This window comes from Calonectris borealis, chromosome 5 (genome assembly GCF_964195595.1).
Source record: "Calonectris borealis chromosome 5, bCalBor7.hap1.2, whole genome shotgun sequence".
Taxonomy (NCBI): Eukaryota; Metazoa; Chordata; class Aves; order Procellariiformes; family Procellariidae; genus Calonectris; species Calonectris borealis.
Genome location: NC_134316.1, coordinates 37,695,100 through 37,715,508, shown reverse-complemented (window position 1 = coordinate 37,715,508; position 20,409 = coordinate 37,695,100). Strand labels below are relative to the sequence as shown.

General features: G+C 37.1%; 1 protein-coding gene across 19 annotated transcripts in view; it reads right to left on the bottom strand.

Moving 5' to 3' along the window:
• The window catches only part of GPHN (gephyrin), a 300,275-nt gene that overhangs the window by 147,389 nt on the left and 132,477 nt on the right, over positions 1-20,409 (bottom strand). The window contains exons 1-2 of one of the 19 annotated variants that reach the window (XM_075151838.1): positions 5,683-6,302; positions 5,343-5,532 (exon numbers count right to left, since the gene is read on the bottom strand). The exons of 17 other annotated variants lie outside the window; for them this stretch is intronic. In XM_075151838.1, coding sequence (XP_075007939.1) covers positions 5,343-5,384 — 42 coding nt within the window. In that variant the 5' untranslated portion in view covers positions 5,385-5,532; positions 5,683-6,302. Of the gene's footprint in view, positions 1-5,338; positions 5,533-5,682; positions 6,303-20,409 lie in introns of those variants that run through there. One more of the 19 variants, XM_075151845.1, reaches the window with a different exon arrangement.

Here is a 20,409-nt window from a genome sequence, read left to right as displayed (position 1 = left end):
TCTTGCCTCATTCTTTCTCCAAGTTCTTAGTCTTTCACATGTAAATTCATTGATTTTAAGGCCAATAAAGATCATTAACCCATGGAAAGAATACCTTCAGTGTGTGGCACAATGCAGAGACTCTATGTTTACTGCAGACACATGCTTGCAAATTCATACAGGCACCGTCACATTAAGACAGACTAAGTCCAAAAGCTGTATAGATGTATTCTTGTGGCACCACACCTAAGCTAGTGCTACCTGACATTTCAGTCAGTGAATGGCTATAACACTTACAGACATATTTCCTTCTGTGGAAGTAACTTAGGCATCTCAATGTCCAAGATGCAAAACTGCCACTAGTCTAAGTGCAATGGGCAAGTCATAGAATTTTGGTCAGTTCCTCCTGTATTTAAAACAAATTCTAGGACTCAAGCATCTTTTCACTGAACCAGCCAGTCTTGATCTGAAGGATTTTCTCTGAGAGAGAAAATACATCATAATTTAATTTGGCAGGGTTTTCCAGCAGCTATTCATGTTTATCATGAAGTATTTGTTGTGATTCTGGTAACTGTTTCTTACTAATAATTTCTGTGGGATAATCGCCTCCCCTGATATGTAAGAAACTTGCTCACAGAATGCACAATGGTCATGATTAGCAAAGTGGGGTATTTTGTAACTCCATTAATGTACCATCCTCTAATCTCTGCAAGTAAGTGAACAGGAGAAATAAATAGGGACTCCCTTCTGGAATGAAAGGAACAGTTCCCTGATCTTTGGAGATAACTAAGGTTTATGGGTTACTTATCTTAGTAAATTTTTGCAGTCTTGCAATAAAGCCTTATTACAATCATGGGCACTATCTGTTTCTGCAATCCTTGATTGCTGCTTCACTTAAATATTGGAGTAGAGCAGTTCTACATGTATAATTAATTACTTCCTTTTCAGAGTGACAGAGGCATCCATTCATTGATACAATATTATAAAGCATGCTGTTAGCCAGGAATTTAAACTTGAGAAAGGTTGCAAGACTCCTCCAGTCCTCTTACTGCTATTATATGCTGCTCTTTCATATAGATATTGAGACTATGAGTAATGCCCTTAACCGGAGCAGAAGCACTACAAAGCATACAAAAATGGTCACTGTGGATCAGACTAAATGCCTACACAGAAGAGCTGAGGTCTTGAGGACTGTTCCTTTCCTGTGATGCTACAGACATGGTATTAGTATTTCTTGTCTTTCTTTTTGTCCTATTTTTGCCATCACTTTGCTACGAGAGTGTGATAAGAGTCCCATGTGTTTATGCTTCCGAAATGATTAGAATAAATTCCTGCAAATCGGTATTATGGTGCTTATTCCTGGGATTAACATTTATATCTTTTTTCTTATCAATATGTCATTTAATTAATAATACAAGGATTGTAAAAATAATTCTCAATACATATGCATACTTTTCATCCACCTTAACCATTGGAATATAACATGTATACTGTTACCATTTAAAACATTCATTAGGAAAGCATAGGGAAATGGTAAAAAGAATATAAACAGGCAGTTTTTCATAAAGAATCCATGCAGAATTCTTCCATTCTATAGTCAGTATTGAAACTGGTTAAGTAATTCTATAATTAACAAAGATGTTTGGTATTTTGGCATACGCTAAATTTTTCTAGCACAGTGCTAGAAATAACTTGAAGTTATTTCGCCTTATATGCACCACTAATCACATATGAAGGACCATTTAAAATATGTTAAAATTTAATTGAAATTGCTGAACAAATATCAATATTAAATATGAAATTTAATTATGAAACAATATACATTTATTTACATTGGCCTTTGAACCAGAAGTAAGTTAGTATAAGCTGTTTTACAGACATGCATACTATCCAGAAGTTCTCAAAACGTCTTTATGTGACTGAAAAGATCGTTGTGGCTTCTGGGAAAAACTACTGATAGAGCTTAGAAATGCAAAAGTCTCTGTTCTCCAGCACAGATCTTCTCAAAACTACAAGCTTTGTAAAATTATAGAACTTCTCTATTCAGCTGACCATGGCTTGTCTATTAATTTAAAAGGGAAAATCAAGTACTGAGGACCATGCAAGAACATGAATATCCATAATGCAAAGGCACTGAAGGAAAGACAAAGAGCTGAGTTCAACATTCAGTTTGAAAAAGAGGGAAGGTCTTAGAAATGTTAATATATTCTTGGAATGAATTTCATATTTTTTGCCCTATTTCTTGTGAAGGTTTTATTTCTTATGCTCACAATTTTTCTCTTATTGCTTGAAAGCTTCACTGAAATGTAGAGGCATGAAGATATTCTTATGTGTGGAGCAACAATTTTGCAAGTAATCAATCTCAAAATGATTTAAGAATATCAGAAAATGAAATACTAAACCACCATGAAAATAAGCTTGACATGTTCTATTACCTCCACTCCTATTTTCCTTCCCCCACCAATAAAAGGCAGAAAGTAAGAGAAATGTTAGGATTATGTTCAGAGTGTAATCACCGTAGTCAGGAGACTTGGATGAAACGCAAGTACGTTATTTCAATGTATCTAAATAGACCTTTTCATCTTTTGAGATTTTACTGAACATAGTTAGTAGTCTTTTGAAGATTCTACAGATATATTTGCAGTTTTCAGCATCGCAGTCATTTTGCATCGTTGTTTTTCTAAGTAGTTTTCTAAATACTAAGCTGATGTATTAAAAGAAGTCGTAAAAATGCAACTATTTTACTGAAATGCAAAACTAAAGGAAGAAAGTAATAAAAATGTACTCTATAAATGGCTTACTTTTTAAATGAAAATTTAATTATAGGCATTTTCCATTTGAAATAAATTGCAGCTATCAAATATTTCAAGGTTCAACATACCTATGCAGCCTGTAACGTAACCTTTTTTAGAAAAGTACTTCACTTATTCTAAAAGCTACTATTCGTGACAATTATCCCTAAAACAGAAAAAAAAAAAGGCACTGAAGTGCAATGCTGAACAGAGTTCATCTATGCAAATGAGTAGGGGAAGTCAAGCAGAGATGTGTAAACACTGACGTGTTTGCTGGTCAAACTACCAGGACTGGGAGTGCCAACACTGAAGTAGTCTGCTTTTTAAGGGCTGAGACTGGCAAAAAAATTTCTAACTATTACGCTGGAGAAAGGTAAAAACAGTATAGGCCATGTACAAGATTGACTCCACAAAATAGAAGTGCAGTTTTAAATGTTTTGTGCTGACTTCCTCCCAGAAACACAAAGGAGGGATTCTTAATTCAAGCTAACTACCTTGACATATTAGTCTTAGTATAAACAATAAAAATTGTGATTTTATTATACAATTTAACAAATTGAATTAAAATCTACAAGGAGTTCTAGATCAGATGTAAACCATGAGTCTGTATGTGCAGCAAGGCACAAGATTGTTTCCTTCTGGTTGAAAATCTGTTCCCATCTACTCTTGGTACCACCGGTATCCTCCCAGAGTGCATGCTAACCATGCTACTCTAGGAGTAACATGAAATCACGGCTACTCACTGGAAAGGATTGGTCACTCCAGCATAACAGTTTTCCTCAGGTGCCTGGAGGAAGGGATGGAACTTAGAGCTGTCAGAAGAGTCAGAATTAGATATTTTCCAAACATGTCTGTTTCTTGAAACAACTTTCCTGTCCACTCTGAATTTGGCAGATATATACATGTGTGTGGGTATATATGCACACACACGCATCCTTACAAAGTAAAAACGTACTAGCAAAAGCACCGAAGTTCAATGTGTCTCACTTCTGTTACGTGAAAAAGACCTCTCTCTAAAATATGTTTACTTACTAAAATAAATATTATAGTAGTTATAAAAACTCTATGTTTTTCTTAATAATTTATTTGAAACCAATTAAAAATTAAATAAAAGAAAAATATAATGCCTCCTTGCCAGTTTTGCTTTTCCCAGTGAGAATCTTGACATCTAATATGTGTTCCTCTGATTATTTCTACAGCAACACAAGCTAAAATAGCAATTGGAATGAAAAGGAAAAAAAGCATGAAATCAAATAAATTAATCCAATACTGCTCACTAATAATAGATAAACAGAAATTTTCTCCCTCTTTTTTTTTCTTTTTTCTTTTTTCTTTCTTTTTTTTTTTAAATTAAAGCAGCACTTCAAAGACCTGTTATCAGAAGATATAAACGCTTGATTTTGGAGCCATAAACTTCAGATTAATTGTGCAGAACAAGATGGCTTTTTTCACATTTTCTTCCTCTTTGCATACATTAATGTTCATCTAAGGTTGTTTAAAAGACTATTTACGTTGCGTTTTCTTCTCAGAATGTGAAAAGGCAGCTTGATATTTCACAAAAGTCAGCAACTTTCTAAAACTAGAGTTCTTTACAACACATGTATCTCATGCACCACAGATCAGAAGTTTCACTGAACTTTGCTCGCTGTAACTAAGCCCAGATAAGCTACATCTTATCGAAAACATAGAAATGGCAAAGCCACAGAAAACCAGCTCTAAATTTCTTTGAGCTGCCAAGACAACATTAACTGCTTCACTCTAAGAAACTGGTAAAAGCATGTCCGTCATATAGGCAAAGGCGATATGTGTCAGAGAACTCCAAGTACAAACACATAAGAATCATATTGCTGTAATAGCCCTCAATTCACATAACCTGCACTTCTTAGAAACTATAGTTGAAAATAACCACTTGCAGAATTTGCACGTACATATTTGCAGGCAGAGACAACTATATCTCCAGTTTAAGCCAGGTTATACCATGCATCTACTTGTTCTGTTTAATGGGCAGGAAGTGCAGTGGATTAAAAAATGACTACAAAGCTTCTATGATTAAAAAAAAACACATGAGGAACCCAGCTGTGGAAAAAATGTTTAAACTCAAATGTTTGCTTTTCTGTAACGATAAAGCTTTAAAAACCAATATAATTGTAAAAATATAACTGATTCTTACAGAACCCAGTTCAGTTTCCAGCTTCATTTTCTAATAGTAAATACAGTCTTACATGTTACTTCACACACTCAGCTACAATTGTGTAAGACATCGTTTCCTTTTACTTTTTGAATAATATTACAACTTAGGTAATTTCAATTTTTGGTGTAGCTCTCAATCGAAAGGACAAATTGCACGGAGTGAAAATATTCAAATATCTAAAAAAGGCTAGGACAGGGGGAAAAAGACAAGAGATGAAACCATTAGAGAGACAGGGAGCTACTCAGTGTAACGCAGTTTGGGGTATAAATTCCCCCACATGTGTAGTATTCGTGCATACCATCCACAGAGTCAATGAAATTGTTTCTAAAATAAAATCTACTGCTTTACCTGTGAAAATACAGTAAAGAAAATTTACCTACCAACGAACGGCTGCTGTACTTTGAGATATTTAGTCCATACATATACTCTAAGAGTGGGTGGGCTCGTGGCCTGCCCTGGAGTGTCCCGGGAGGGGCGCTCTAGCTCCTCCCCTCTTCCTGCTTGAGGCGTGACACACAGGGCAGAGCGCATCCGCCACCACTTCCGTTCCTCTTAAATGCACAATCAAACCTGAAAGAGATTCAGAGAGAGGGGAAAGGCAGGTAGGAGACTAATGTACATGCAGACTATACCTCTCAAAGAACACCAGTTACTGACCAGTAACCTTTCTTCTTTGAGTCTGCATGTACATTCCCGCAACGACTCGCTCTGAACAGTTACCTTTGCCTTTTACCAGCCAGGAGGAGGCCTGAGGACTCCCACAAACACCTGCAGCGTCAGTCCACCGAAGGCTGAAACAGCCCTGGACACTGTTAGACTATCATAATGCTGGCTGAAAGCAAAGACAGAACTCCAGGTGGCCTTACGGCAAATGTCCAAATACCATACAATACAGATATTAAGTTTGCCCAAAGATCTAATACAATGTGCTTTGGCCATGGCGGGGGAAAATCCTCGGGTCCACAGGGAGCCAGAAAGCCATCTGAACAACTGTTGTGTGAAGTTAGCTGAACTTCTGGGTATTCCCGTAGTGCAACAAGCAAAGAAACAAGCTAAAAGACTTGGACCTGTGAAGAGAGATGATAAAGTCCTTATGAAATCAAGAATGTGAAGTATAAAATTCAATCAAAGACGCATAAGATGTTCTGTGTACTTGTATGAGTACTGGAGGACTAACTGCCTGGCTACTCTGGAACTTTGGCACCACTTCAAGAAGGAATTTTGGATGACTGAAGAACAGATACTCTGCCCTTATAAAGGTAGTATGTAAAATGGCAGCCATAAAGACCTGCATACTTGAGCAGTTGGCTGAGAAAACTGTCACCAGATGTGCCACTTTCATAGACACAAGCAGAAGGAGTAAGAATTTAAGAGCTCAAAAGGGGAGGAGGAACCACTATAATGCAGTGGTTTTCCAAGACTATTCAGTCATGATCAATCCAGTGCATCCTGATCAGCTCTGTTAGGAAGCTATGAGTTGTGAGGTGTGAGAACATGAGTGTACTCAATCGGAGAGAGCAACCTGGTACCCTGCATAAAACAAATAACCTAAAAGAGCCAAGATCAAAGCAGCAGCAAACACATCATACAGAAAATACTGTTTTTTCATAGAGTATGCATGTCTAGATGATATTTTCATGCTACTGGTTATCATTACTCTGGAGCAGCAAGAACTGATTACTCTAGAGATTGATCAATGTTTTGACATGGAGGGTCCTGAGATTACCACAGACTGAAGAAGAGCCAGGGAAGAGCTAAAATACAATGTCTATGGATAGTACGAAAGAACTCGCACATAGCAGCATATGAATGATCCACTGTCAGAACAAGGGAAAATTACTCAAAAAATAACGAGTTTGTCTTTATTGAATATTCTCTGTATGTGTGCCAATTCTGGTAACTTACAATCAATATACCATAAAAGGAAAAGAAGCCTTTTGCAAGGCTGATCCAAGCAAAATTGCTGTATGGCTTTATTACGTCAGGCAGCTGAATGAGATGACAAAACAATGAGTCTATTTTAGCAAAAGCACATGCAGTATTGCAAAGAACAGACTTACTTAGGTCCTCTAAAGAATACCCCTTACAGAAGCAGCAAAAGTCACTTATATCCTCACAGAAATTTCCTTGGGGAAGTCTAGTTCATCAAATTCTAAAGAATATACTAAAATGAGCCTGGATGGAATCTCAGTTATTCTCTCTTTCTCTGTCCAGTTCAGGATTACTTTGTCATTCCTGACAGACACCTGTCTACAAAATATACTTTTAAAGATCAGTAAATGTTTTACTTTTGGACAAATGACCACTGGAAGAGCTGAATAAACTGGTTTAAATGAAAATCCGAACTTTTGGAAGAAATGTAGAGATTTGGACTAAAGTATCACTTCTATCTTACAAAGGACTGTAAATAGAGTCAAAGCCACTTACATCAGGGCTCACCATCTTCCGTATGCAACAAAGAGCATTGTTATGTCAAACAAGTAAGACTGTGAAGAATCAAATTAATATTCCAAATTTGAGTTAACTCTTCTATTTAAAATGGAAGTCTGATAATCACTGTAGGATGAAGAGAATTTACACGCTACCAAACTGGTGGATGAAGTGCTGAAATAGCTGCTGGATGTGTACTAGGCTCATGAGTTTCCAATGACTCTAACATTCTAGAGTACTGAGAAACAAAGCCCTCACAGAAGATGGATTCCTCCTGAAGTGAAACCATTTCCATTTTGTAGCACATGTAAAGGTTATGGACTGTTTCTTACCCTGAAACAAAATGTTCTGTATGTTTAAATAGTCAAATATGTTATTACACTTCACTATATGAAAACTGAGGCCTGAATGATGCATGTGTCTGTTGGTCCAAATGATCAATATGGGGGAAAATGGCAGAATGACTAGAATAGACGCTCACAAGCTCCTGAATTCCAGGTACCAATACTGTTAAAGCCAGAATGGAGTGACTGTGGTGACTTAGACACTGCTTTTTTTTTTAACCACAACAGAATAAGGGTATTGGTAGATAAGACTACATCTGACATGCATGGAATTAAAAAGACATCTCCCTACCAGCTCAGATGCTCTTCCCCTCTAGAGAAGAAATCTTTACATTTCTTGATGTTATCAACCACAGATTAATCTTTGGTGAATAATACTGTCAATATAATTGCCTATTTAGATATTCAGAGAAGTATTTGTTAAGAAGATGTGGCAGCACATTTTGGAACATCCTGAAGATAACGGATTGTAACAATTATTTTAGGGCAAGCACAACAATTCCACAGATGGAGTCATTACATACTGGATGGATCTAGCACCTCCCTGCTTGCTCATGCAGTGCACTATGATGGTGCTATTCACCCAAAAATCATTGTTCTGATCATCAGTGTATGGATGCAGAACAGCATTCCAATTTTGCCTAGCAACATTTGCTAGAAGATGCCCCTCTTTTGCAACAAAGAAGCCATCCTTACTGACATCTCTACATATTTGCAGTGGATCCCCCTACCAGCTGAGAGATTTTAAGATTACTATCTATCAGCTGTATTCATTCTCTAACACCTAATTATAATGCATAAATGTAAGATGTTTCCAGCCAACCAGTGCATGCACAGGCCATGTGACCTAACAACTAAAGGCATGATCTTATTGTGATCTATGATTGTCCTGGCACTGCCCAGATTGTTTCAGAGAAGTGTTCTTTTGTCCTGGTGAAGCCTACCGAGCCAACAATAAAATCTCTTTCCTGAATATAAATTAGATGGGATATCTGTGTTCATCCTTTTACCGTAGTGTAAAATAAAAAAGTATTTGTAGAGAACCCTGAACATTATCTGTGAGTTGATGGGGAAAGGATTCTTGCACAAATCAGGTCACTATATGTGACCTATATTTTCTTCCAGGAAAAATTACTACCACAGACAAATAAGGAAAAAATTACAGAGTACCATTTTTAGACAGTAAATGACCTTCCAGGTCTAATAATCAATGCCAGATTCAGCTTCCAGAAGATAATAAACCATCAGGAAGACAGACCCTTTATCCAAAACTAAGCAGTGTCCTTTATTTCTCCAAATATAAGGAAGTTATGGACATTCTGCTTTGATATATTCTTGTGATATGGATATACAAACAAAGAAGAGAAAGGTATGTGCAAGAACGGAAAGAAGATTGGAGTATTCTGGAACTGATTAGACTGTCTGCACTTCTGCATTATCTGTTGAGTAGGAGTAATCTTGGAGACCCTGCAAGTGATTCTCAAAAGGGATAAAGAAAGGATAAAAATCAATTGAGATTCATTGACGGTTCTTAATGCAAACACCACACTGACAGCTGTTGAAAGCAGTGAAAAATAAGTAACTGTGATCATTACAGAAAAAAGTCTTTTTCCTACGAGCCCTTGTTTTTTTTTCTTATAGAGATAGAGCACAATAGAAGAATAATAGAATGAACTAGTAATAGGCTGCCTTGCTGATTAGGTTATTGTTTATTCCTGAACTCTGGAGTATAAGCATCCAAAGACTAAAATGTAGTGAACCTTTGGCACTTATAAGACAATCCATTACTGAACTAAAAAGGGAATTCTCTTCAAAGGGAAGACCTTTTTAGGATTCAGTCTATGCAGAATCTCTCTTATAGGCCCAAAGGATTATAGCTATAACACAATACTGGGTGAAAGCTGATACCATAGAATTTGATGAGCTATCTTCTGCTTCCATTGCAGCTTGCAGAGGTGTCTTAACATTAGCTGATCCCACTGCAATCAAAGATTTCAACTGATTATTATACTCGGGAGAAAACTGATGCAGAACAACTCACATTAGAAAGACTTCTTCCCCTAAGAGCTGAAACTTTCTGGTCATTTCCCTTTTGGAACGTTTTTAAAAGATGTTCATTTTTTCTTGATACATACTAACAACAAAATTACTTGGAGTCAGGTGGCAATAAAAGCATTCAAAATCCTAAAGAGATTTCAAAATCATCTTCCAACTGTTTCTGCAGCTGGTATAAATGAAGCTAAAATCTGCCAGGATACTAAGGTTGTTCAAACATGCCTTTATGTGTATTAGAAATCTCTTAGGCAAAATAATATGCAGAATGTCAAACAACCTACAGCATTTTTGCTGAATTCTTTGTATTGTAATCTCCATTGTTTCTAAGGTCTTAAGTTCTTGGAAATTATTTTGTGCTATACAGAAAGATATGCTAACACTTTATTATATGACAAGGATTATACATATAAATTTAAAAATGTATATCCTTCTGAACTGGTGGAGACAACTTTGTAAGAAGTCTGCCTAATTCGATAAGGTTGCTGCAAATGAAGCAAACAGAAGCTTAATAAAGCAATTGCTTCATAGAAGTGTGTCGTGGTTTAACCCCAGCCAGCAAAAATAAACCCCACGCAGCCGCTTGATCACCCCCCCCTCCGGTGGGATGAGGGAGAGAATCGGGAAGGCACAAGTAGGAAAGCTCCCGGGCTGAGATAAAAACAGTTTAATAATTGAAATATAACGAAGTAGAACAGTAATAATAACAATGAGAACAACAACAATAACAGAATACACAAAGCAGGCAATGCGCAATGCAACTGCTCACCGACCGCGTGTCACGAACATGGGGGTGAGCCCCTTCTCCCCCCCCCCCCCCGTTTTTTATACTGAGTATGATGTCACATGGTATAGAATACCCCATTGGCCAGCTGGGTCCACCACCCCTGCTGTGCTCCCCCGACCCGGTGCAAGCATCATCCAGCAACAGCCAAAGCATCAATGGGCCATCAACGCTCCTTTCACACCAAACCCAAAACACAGCATACCCCCCAAGCTACTGGGAAGAAAGTTAACTCTGTCCCAGCCGGAACCAGGACAAAGTGATCTAGCTCAATCTAGTCTCAAAATGTGAACAAAACCATAAAGGCTAACTAGGACATGAACAAAGTTCAAAGCAATACATGAAAAGAGCTGGAAAGGACGATTCTAAGCAGAATCACTTGTCATCTCTTGTTTTTGTAAAGATATATGCCAAACTTCAATTGCTAAAATTTAAGAATCGTAAAAGAAATACTAATCCGTAGTATCAAAATAAGTGAAGTACAGAATGCTTTCCACTAAAGGAAGAGCAATCCTTACAAATGCTTGCAGCGATCATATTGAGTCTCTTGACTGCTGCAGAGAAAGTCTTATTATATTCAGAAATGCCTTCCAGTCTCATGATTTCCAACACGCTGGTTCTATTTGCAACTATTGGTTCTGTGACTGAGAGTTTTCAAACAAACACGACTAATTCCAGAGGAAGAAACACTTGCACTAAGCATGTCATCTATACAGGTACTCTTAACACTTAATCTTGAATGAATGATAGCTTAATTAAATAAGTGTTCTGGCAACGAATATATTTGTACCATATGCTTCAGCTGCAAAATCAAGATCTGTGCCAGAACCAAAAGCTGCAGCACTGAGGGAATAGTCGTTGACGAGTGAAGCCCTTACAGTGTCTGCTTCAAGAGGAATTAATGATTTATAAACTCTAACTACTTAGCACAAGGCAAATTAAATCTTAGTGTCCTTTTTACTAAAATGTTTTCTTACAATTTAAGTTCTAAACCTCAAATGATTTCTATTGTGCTAATCTTAGCAGACATTTCTCACCATAAGTAATCCTTTTGAGACAAGTATTTCAGAGAGTATTTTTCAAATTTATTTTGAAATTGCTTTCACTTACTTTATCTGAAGTTTATATTAAACCTTCATGACTATCTAGAAGACAACATTATTTTAAACGTTACAATTAATATACAGATATCACAATTATTCTTTATACTTTCATAAATGGGTATTTCATGCCTCTCTCGTCCTGTTTCCCTTGAAAAAGAATGGAGAGAGAATATATAGACAGGTTTTTCTGGAGTAGTTTTCCAAAAGGATAAGCAGGGAGACTCAGTAATTATGGAAATGTTTAAGGAGTACAGTTGTAGGTACAGCAGGTTCCAGTGAAAAAAGTGCGTTGCCATTGTTACTGATGCGCTCAGTAACGGATAATAATCAGACAGATAGTGGAGGTTATGCATACGAAATGTCTGCTGCTTCACAGGAACAGAACCCTCCTTGCTAAAGTGTGAATCATTTCTAGAGTTGTGAAACCATGGAAAGCCCTCTGGACTAGGAAGTACTTGTTTGTTATTTTAAAGATATAAGATGACACACATGGTAACCTTTACGAGAATCCCGAGTTATTTACATACTTCAAAAAAAAGTTGCATAAGAAACGATGAGTCTTTTCGACTGTGTATCACCTGCTTTATATACTATTATTCTAACATATGGTCTGTTACATGAAAATGTTTATACAAGTAATTTTTCGTTTTTTAATTGCAAAACTCACCTTTCTGGACATGTTAAAATCACATTACAGTCACCTGCTTAATGCAATTTAGAATAAAGGCATCATCTCAATAATTAAAAATATTGCCCCTTTCAAAGAGCTGTATCATCTCCCACACATTCTACTTTGAGGATTATGATGCATGCAGTACACGTTATCTCTGGATCACTGCTCTCCCTTGTAGAGGCAATTGCCACTTTAGTGCTGGAGAGTGATGAAGAGTCCACACAGGCAGCAGAGTCAATCAGATAGTACTTTCAGTAAGAGGGAGTAGGTGGAATTAGTGGATGAAGGAGAGTATGCAATAAATTTTATCTGTAAACAAGAACTGGGCAATGCCCTCTGGAAATTAAGGACCACACAATGTTCTATTTATAATGCTTCTAATATTGTAGTGATCCTGACCAGGAGACCATTGTACTTCAAGGAGTTAGTGATCACATAACAGTTCCCCTGCAGTTCCCACAGCTGGCTGTGCTGTGCTCCACGTCCAGCGTGGCCTTCAGGCCTGTGTCATGCTGCACAAACCCCTCGGCCCAAGGACAGACTCAGCCACCCCATTGTAACGGAGGAGCCTGTAGGCAGCTCCCACTCAGTACTGGTGTTTATGCCACCAGCATGGCCTTTCCTTTATGTAGAAGTGTAGCAAGAATTTCTCATGACTGGAGAAATCCATCCAGGGATTGATCCGATGCTGCACGAACACACGGTTCCCAGCATCTGAAGGGAGTAAGATTTACTTGCTATCTATATGCCTCCTCGTATTCTGCTTTATTAAAGCAGATATTTTATTAAGCCATTTGTTGTCAGGCCTTTCTTACTGAGATCCAGAAAGAACCTGGCACCATCCCTCTCTCACACTCCCCAGCCCCAGTGCAGAACAAACACACACCCAGAATTCCCTTTTCATTTCAACACTCATCACTTCTGACTCCACGGAAGGAGAAGCCCTTGGTTTTTTTCTTGCAACTACTAAGCAAGTCTTTTCTGTCCTGTAAGAGTTCTCTCTCCAGACCTGGTAATATCTGTGATATTTGAAGACATTAAAAAGAGATCAAAGATTTTTTTCTTCTGCTAAGAGTTATAAATTTGTGGTTAAAATCAGGTCTACCAGGAATCCAACAATTCTATAGCAGCAACATTCCAAGAGCTTTTACATTTGTATCCATGAATCTAAGCAATGTATTTGATACCTTGTCCACTTAGAACTTTTGGGTTTGGAGCTGTAACCATCCGTACCAATCAACTCTAAAAAACAAAGCCAATTTCCAAGCCACTATAGCTATTCCTTCCTAAATGTCACAGATCATTTAGTAGTCCATTAAGTATCTAGCTGCTATTTCAGCTTTCACTTCTGTCTAACTCCAAAAGCAGAGATATTTTTAGTAGAAAACTCTAAGCATTTTTTGTCTGTCACCCAAATTTCAAAATATCTCCAAGAAAACACCATAAGACCATTGGCTACAGCAAATATATTTCATTGGAATGAGAAGTATACAGCTCTCTACACAAAAAACAACTGTACAGACAAAAACATCTTTTGTCAGACAGCTCCTTTTCTATCCCATTCTTTGGATTTTGGGAAATTTGAGTTTCATGTATTTTTGAACCTTTAGGAAAAAAACCAATAATAATCATTATAAAACTGAGGCACGGAAAAGCAGATTACCACTTCATTTAAATATACTCAACTGAAGGTTATAACTAGCAAGTTAACATCTGGCCATCCTCATTTACAGTACTGACAAAAGAATACTATTTTGCTCAGGAAATAATTGCAGGCTAACAGAATAAACAGACTTCACCCCTTTAGGCTCCTTTTATTATAATGATGTTTCTGTAGGGAGATATTAAATTTCTCACTGACCTACTTGTAGAAAAATCTTCATCAGTAATCTCTGTTCTTTGGATAGATTTCAGTGTCTGACTGAGGTCTGATAAGAAAATATTTAATTCTTTTGCAAACTCTGTACTTTGGATTTTACCTTCAGCTCCCTGCAGATAATCTAAGATGGAGGAGAGAAGTAAATCAGGTTTTCATGGGGAGTTTTGTGTAAGAGAAACAGCAATGATCTCGAGAACCCTTTTAAATTAACCTTTCCTAGAAGGGACAGCAGAAAGATTGTTTATACCACAGTTTCAATTTTAAATTGACTTTGTAATTTTTATTTTTTATTAGTATTGGTAAGCTATTATCCACCCTGTGTGTAAAATAAACTCGCTATTTGGATACTGTTTGTCAGTGAGCTTGATGCATTGCATCTTATTGCTGATTTTGAAACCTACAAGGTGAAGTGACTTAAGTGAAATACATTAAGTGTGTGGCCAGAGAAAAACTTGTGCACAATTTGTTAATTTTAAAGAATTAGGTTGTGCCTGTTGATGATAGAACAGATTCTTAATTAAGACCACAAAAAGGGATAAAAGTTGAAGGTAGTTGATTACATGTTCATTCCATGCTTCAAACATACTCAAAATATATAATTATAAGGGTAGTTAGAAAGAATATTTCCTTTCGTTTTCTTTCCCTACTATTTAGCCACCCTCAGAAGGTAATATAAGTGCTCAAACATGTCCAGTACTGTTTTCATTGTAGAGATCTAGCAGAGCGAATTTAAAAAGCCTTTCAACAAAAGCTCGTATGAAATTAGCTATTTATTCCACCACAGAGGAAAATCCTTATTTTTCCCTTTTATTTTTCAGTTTGTATATTATGAGATTGCCATAGTTTTAGATGAACTGCAACATAATTAGCTCAGTTTTTGCCGTTGTCAAGACTATGTCTCTGCTAAAATACTATTTGTCCAAATACAGGATTGTTTTTTAAAGAGTTTAAGGTAATAAAATTGTGCAAAAAAAATACTGAAATACAAAATATTCTGAAAACACACACACACAAATATTATATTAGAACGGATATTTTACTTCATATAAAATATTTAAATATAAAAATACATCGTAAAAGGGCTTGGGTACCCAAATACGTGAGGTGTATGTCAATTGTTTTACTTATAGCAAAATGGCAAATGTAGGGAACTGTGCCGTTATGATTAAAGCTTTATGTCTGTATATCAACTATTGGCTGAACAGTCAGAATGTGTGTCCTAAGTGCTTTCCATAGTTAGATCTGCAGAAAAGACTTAATCACAGGAAAAAAACCTCATAATTCCCCTTTATCTGTGCCCTTCTATTGCTTATTTCTTTTGCTGGGTCTCTCAGAAGTCAACTCAGGATATCGTGCATGTGAAAACTTTAATTACATTTAGAGCATAATACTTCACAAATACCCATTTTTTCATTTTTGAAACACAACCATCCCTTTGGTTTTCTCACTTACAGAAGCATTCACAGTTCTGAACAATACTTAAAGATATTTGGAGCTTTTGTATAAAGCAGTTCTTTACAGTTCCCTGATTTTAAACTTAGGCATCTTTCCTTCAAAACAGCCTGAGGATAATTGCCTGTTGTCTTTTACAGCCTCAAAGTACTCTGTGAAACTGAAGCATTAGCTTCAGAGTCCCAAATGACACTCAGCTTTATTTTACACACTGCCTTTTTTATACAGCATTATTCCCTAGAAATTTGTATTGAAATATAGAACGCATTCCTTGCTCCAAATACATAAAGAATGGTTGTTTTCTGTTTTATCAAAGGAGGACGAGAATTTTAAAACATCTTGACGTTAAGCTCTTATCTTCACAAGGTATCCTCAGATACATAGCTTTATCTTCAAGAATGATAAATGTTAGGTAATTCTCACTTATTTTAAATTATGTTCAACTACCAAGACCACTTCACTGGTAAGAATGCAGAGAAACCCTTTAAAGGGACAGGACTGAGCAGTATAAATTTCCATAGGGGATCAGCCTATTTGTTAATAGAGAGGTTTATGTCATCATGCTACTGAAGCAACACAGTGAAACAGTTACCACATTTGTAATTTTAAAATAGAAGGCTATTTTGATAGAGCATAACAACAGTAACAAGCAGATGATAAATAATAAGAGAAAATAGAAATGTCAGCCTATGAAGAAATGGTGAAGGCGAACATATGTGTTACCTTTGCAGTCTTAACATTCCACCTAATCTTGTCAGAATGATGAGGCAGCTGAAATTGAATGCAAACGTTTCTGACAGAACAATCCTAGAAATCCTTGTGTATTTTTTATAAGAGAATATTTCAAAAAGTAAAACTCTGGAAACACTACACCTTTACTGAACTCTGATGATTCAGTGGCATTCTCTCCCTTACACATTTCTCTGAGGACGATTAAGTCATATCATTTCTGAAATCCTACTATAATTGAAAGGTACAGAAACGGTGTTACAGTAAGTAAAATCAAAATGCCAGCTATTTTATCATGGGGGTATCCAGAAAAAGAACATATCAAAAGCACAGGGACAATGAAAAAGAGAAACATTAATCTTATATTAGTGTTTAACTTGAAAAAAATAGTTTTTCTTGCCTAGATAGGTGCATGCCAGGAAACGCTTGCATAGGGAGCTCAAAGATATTCCAGAAGAGCAAATACTGTGACTTCGGCCACAGCAAATTACATTAAATGTATTGTAATATCAAAACATTCTGTTTAGCAAGCTACTTAATCTTACATCCAAATATATACTACTACAACAGTAGTATTATACATAATATATAAATACATAATCAGCGTTGTCCCCACACATCATGGCAAAAATAATTGGCTTTTGTTACAACCATAGCTCTCTGAGATAATTTGTCCATATCAATTCCACTTCCTTAGGAATCTGATGCCTGACCCAAGGCGGACCCACTTCATTCAGGCAACACCTGCACCCTGCACTCGTGCCTATCTTCTCCTCACCCTGTGGCACCACTTCTTAGCTCCCTTATGTAAAAGCCACGAAAAAAAATAGTTCTATAAACTATGGCTCACACAAACTAAACAACCAGATAAAATATGGTGGTTATCAATGCTAATTAACACAATAAGGCCTTTTATCTCAGAAAAAAACAGAGCAAGCTCTTAGGAAAGCTTTTTTTTCCTGTGTGCTTGTGTTACAGGTGCAGACTTCAGGGGAAGAATTCCCTTCAGCCTGTTAACATCTCTGCTGCGCTTCCTTACTTAAAACTGTTGCTATATAGTATTTTTTAATGTGGAATAGGTCTCTTCCTGCAATTTTTTTCTGGATCCTTTTAACAATCTATTGTCAAGAGGATTTTCATTAAGATACCAATGTGTTCAAGTAACATTTCTGTGGTTTATTGCAATTTTACAAACACCTCACATGAAATTTTGAATGCTGGGTGATTTTCAGTAAACTGTGACAGGTACAGAAGTAAAATAACAACTTGAATTGAAACCAAACTTATGTAAACAAAAGTGTGGGAGAATTCAAAATGCCTCTTAAGAATTCTATTATCTACGGAGTGATTAGTACTGAGCAATCTAGAAACCAGCTCATCAGGGCTGTTTTTCATCACTTACTGTTGTGATGCTCCCTGAACCAATAAATCATTTCAATAGTTTAGACTAGCTATCTCCAAAGTGGGGCGCATGCAGGATGATGACTAACTTGATCTCCTTCTATGACAAGCTGACCCGCTTAGTGGATGAGGGAAAGGCTGTAGGTGTTGTTTACCTGGATTTTAGTAAAGCCTTTGACACTGTTTCCCACAGCATTCTTCTGGAGAAACTGGCTGCTTATGGCTTGGACAGGCATACTCTTCGCTGGGTAAAAAACTGGATGGATGGCTAGGCCCAAAGACGTGTGGTGGATGGAGTTAAATCCAGTTGGCGGCCGGTCACGAGCGGTGTTCCCCAGGGCTCAGTACTGGGGCCGGTCTTGTTCAATATCTTTATCAATGATCTGGACGAGGGGATCGAGTGCTCCCTCAGTCAGTTTGCAGACAACATCAAGTTGGGCGGGAGTGTTGATCTGCTGGAGGGTAGGAAGGCTCTGCAGAGGGACCTGGACAGGCTGGACCGATGACCCTAATGCTAATCCTAACCCCGCACCCTAACCGTAATCCCGAACCCTAACCCTAACCCTGAACCCCAACCCTAACGACCCTAACTCTAACCCGAATACTAACCCTAAAACTAAAGCCTAACCCTAACCCTAACGTTCACCCTAACCTGAATCATAAACCTAACACTAAGACAGAACCCCTAACCCCAACCCTAACACTAACCCCTAACCGTAACCCTAACACTGAACCCTAATCTTAACCCTGAACCCCAACTGTAACCCTAACCTGAACCATAACCCTAACCCTAACACTAACCCCTAACTTTAAGCCTAACCTGAATCGTAAAGCTAACACTATCCCTAACCCTAACGTGAAACCTAACACTAAAACTAAACCCTAACACTAACCCTAACCTTAAACCGTTTGATTTTGTTTAGCTAGAAGACATCCATTTGTGGAAGCCTTTAGGACATCAGTTAAGCCAACATTCCAGCTCTGTGCACTGTCAGCGATGAGATGAGCCACTTACCCAACATACTCAATAAAACATAGAATCCACTTAAAACTTTCCATTTTACATCTGTGCTCAGATACAGCTCATCAGCATGAAATCTCATCTAGATGAATCTTGTGCATCTGATAAAAAAAAAGCATCTCAGCAAACAAAATGTCTCTAGCCACATGGTTCAACATGTCTGTTAATACTGTTTTACACCATTCCCTTAAGATATTTCCTTGAAGGAAGTTTTTGGTTGGTTTTCTGTTAAAAACATTTCATGTTTCCTATTCTGTTTTAGACAGTGGACCTTACATATGATAGGGTGCCCTTACTAATATGATTAGGGCACCGCAAAAAAATTTAATAATCAGAGAAGTTTTTAGGTGTAATCATACATTGAAGTACTAAGCATCACTCTATTAATACAGTTTACAAGCTTGCATATCACAGGGAGGTGTGTGTAGTCTTTGGTGTCTTCCAACTGTGTTTTTCCAATCAAGCCAATAAAACACAACATAAAAAAGCATCTAGATAGAAAACATGCTATGAAAGCAAAATAAATGACACTATTTTAGCAGAATTATGGGCAGTCTACCAGTTACAAATCTTTTTTCAGAAAAATACAATCTATTGGACCGGTTTCTGATAGAGAGATGACTGCTGTGTTATAACCAGATACGGTTTCAGCTTCAGCAGTTTCAAGTGAATGCTTTCTGTTATAAGGAACTCCTTTCTTCCCCCCTCCTCTCCCCCCCTTACAATCAGTGGATTATCAACCAATAGAAGATATATAGTCAAAGCTTCAGCGCTTGCTTTCAGGCAAGACTTACAATTTGCATAAATTAAGCATGAGAGTTAATTTTAAAAGTGCAGTAGAAATAAGGAAGAATAGAAATGCAACCAAATGTGCCACTTGTGGATGTTTCTGTCTCAGTCTCTTTATCTGCTCCTCATATGGAAGTGCTTCTATAAATTAGATAATTTTTATAATCTGACTCTAAATTTTTTTCAGCTCTACTGTGTCATTTTTGTGATTAGGGGATCAGCCCTTCACACACCATTGTATATGGTGGGGCACCAGAGGCTCCTACATAAACGAAAAGGTTTTGCGTTCTGGTCTTGGTTCCTTTTCTAATAATTCCTCGGTCTTTTTTTTTTTAACTCCCTTTCAGTTGCTCCTGAAGACTGAGCTAATAGCAACCACCTTAGCACACTTCTCATTCTTGGATCTCAAAAGTCAAATTAGAGCCTCTTATTTTATATGCAAATTTAGGATTTTTTCACACCTCCCATACACATCACTTAACATTTACCTCCATTGAATTTCATCAAATGGTTTGTCACCCAATCTCTTAGTATTTCAATGTCCTTATTTGCAGCTATACTTCATTTCTCTGCAAACAATAATTTTCATAACTCCCTAAGACACTACGTGTCAATAGCTGTAGAACCTGGAGGTTTTTTTTAAAAAAAAAACCCCACAACTGATCTCCTTTTTTCCAATATATATGGTACCAGTATTCACCTCTTTTGACAATTATAAAAAGAAAGAACTTTCAGAAATCTATTACCACAAGAAAAGATTATGCTGTAGATCTCCCTCAAACTCAGTCAA